The following is a 1,312-nucleotide window of genomic DNA, read 5'->3' on the forward strand; positions in this document are numbered from 1 at the left end:
CCACAATGGGCTTGCTAAAAGAAAGGCCCTCTTAGTGGCCACATCGCGGAAAGAGTTTTTAAAAAAAGGAGGAAAGTAAACAAAATCAATTTTGGCATTTGAAACGATATATAACCTGAAATTTCAGGTTATTATGTAGATTTTAACGTAGAACTTTTTTTGTTATATAAATTATAATCAAATGTCCGCTTTCGGTGCTTCATACAGCAATTTTTGGTTGCAATTTGTGTTGAAATTTCTACTTTGGGCTGGCAACACTTAGCATGCCGTCGTCTTATACAGAGAGCGTGCGATGCTGAAGTAGAGTACTGTACTTCGCGTTTAAATTTTTTACATTTAATGCTTAAAAATGAATATTCGAGCATTTTCTACTTGTATAAGATTATCAAACATTAAATCAAACACAATTGTTCAGGTAAATGAGTCATTTAGTTAATAATCAATTCTATTAACCCAATGGTTCCCAATTGGAACGTGTACCCCTGGAGGTACGCGCGGCAATCTAAAATTTAAATGCATGAGATGCATAAGATGTAGCAATCAAAAAAATAATGGGTTGACCATAAAAAATTCGGCAATTTACAACATGATGTCGAATGCACAAATTCGTTTATTTATAACTAAAAATATTCTCGAAATTTCATAAAAAAAATGCATTTGTGATAATACCTAAATGAAATTCTTACGCAAGAAACAAAAATTGTACAATTAACAAATTGTGTTAACTGTACAATTATCATTATTATCATGTCAGCAAAGCAACAATAAAATATTTACTACCATTTTGCACAACATACCTCTGCGATAATGGATTTTCAGCCATGACAAACATGAAAACTAAACATCGTCGCCAACTTCAACTCGAAGATGACTTGAGACTGAAGCTGACCAAAAAGCAACCAGATTTTACAAAGCTGTGCAAAGAAAATTGTGCACATTTGCAGTGGTGATATTCAAAATATTTAACAAAGGGTTTGCTAACAGAAAATTTTTCCATAACAATTTTTTTCTCAAGTTCACTGCGTGAGCACAGTCAACTTGAGAAGAACCTGGATATTACACGCAATGATAAAACTGACATAACTGCGCAGTAAGTCACGAACACCAACAAACAAAATGAAAGTTTTGGTTAGAAATAAATACAATACAGTAGATCCCCCTATAAGACGGTAGATACGTTCCGTTCTTTATGAATCAATTTTGTAGGAATCATAGTTTACGGACTACGGCTGTTTGAAAGGTTTTCTTTCATAAAATTAATCGATTCTAGACTAATTCGACTCAACATTTCCAAAATACGTATATTTTTTTG

General features: G+C 32.9%; 1 protein-coding gene across 1 annotated transcript in view; it reads left to right on the forward strand.

Moving 5' to 3' along the window:
- The first annotated feature begins 266 nt into the window (after positions 1-266).
- LOC111641755 (CDGSH iron-sulfur domain-containing protein 3, mitochondrial-like) overlaps positions 267-1,312 on the forward strand; it is a 26,190-nt gene continuing 25,144 nt past the window's right edge. Inside the window, exon 1 of the mRNA XM_023387969.1 lies at positions 267-415. Coding sequence (XP_023243737.1) covers positions 350-415 — 66 coding nt within the window. The 5' untranslated portion in view covers positions 267-349. The remainder of the gene's footprint in view (positions 416-1,312) is intronic.

The sequence above is a fragment of the Centruroides sculpturatus genome, unplaced genomic scaffold (genome assembly GCF_000671375.1).
Source record: "Centruroides sculpturatus isolate CEXI.00-Female unplaced genomic scaffold, Cexi_2.0 scaffold660, whole genome shotgun sequence".
NCBI classification, from domain to species: Eukaryota; Metazoa; Arthropoda; class Arachnida; order Scorpiones; family Buthidae; genus Centruroides; species Centruroides sculpturatus.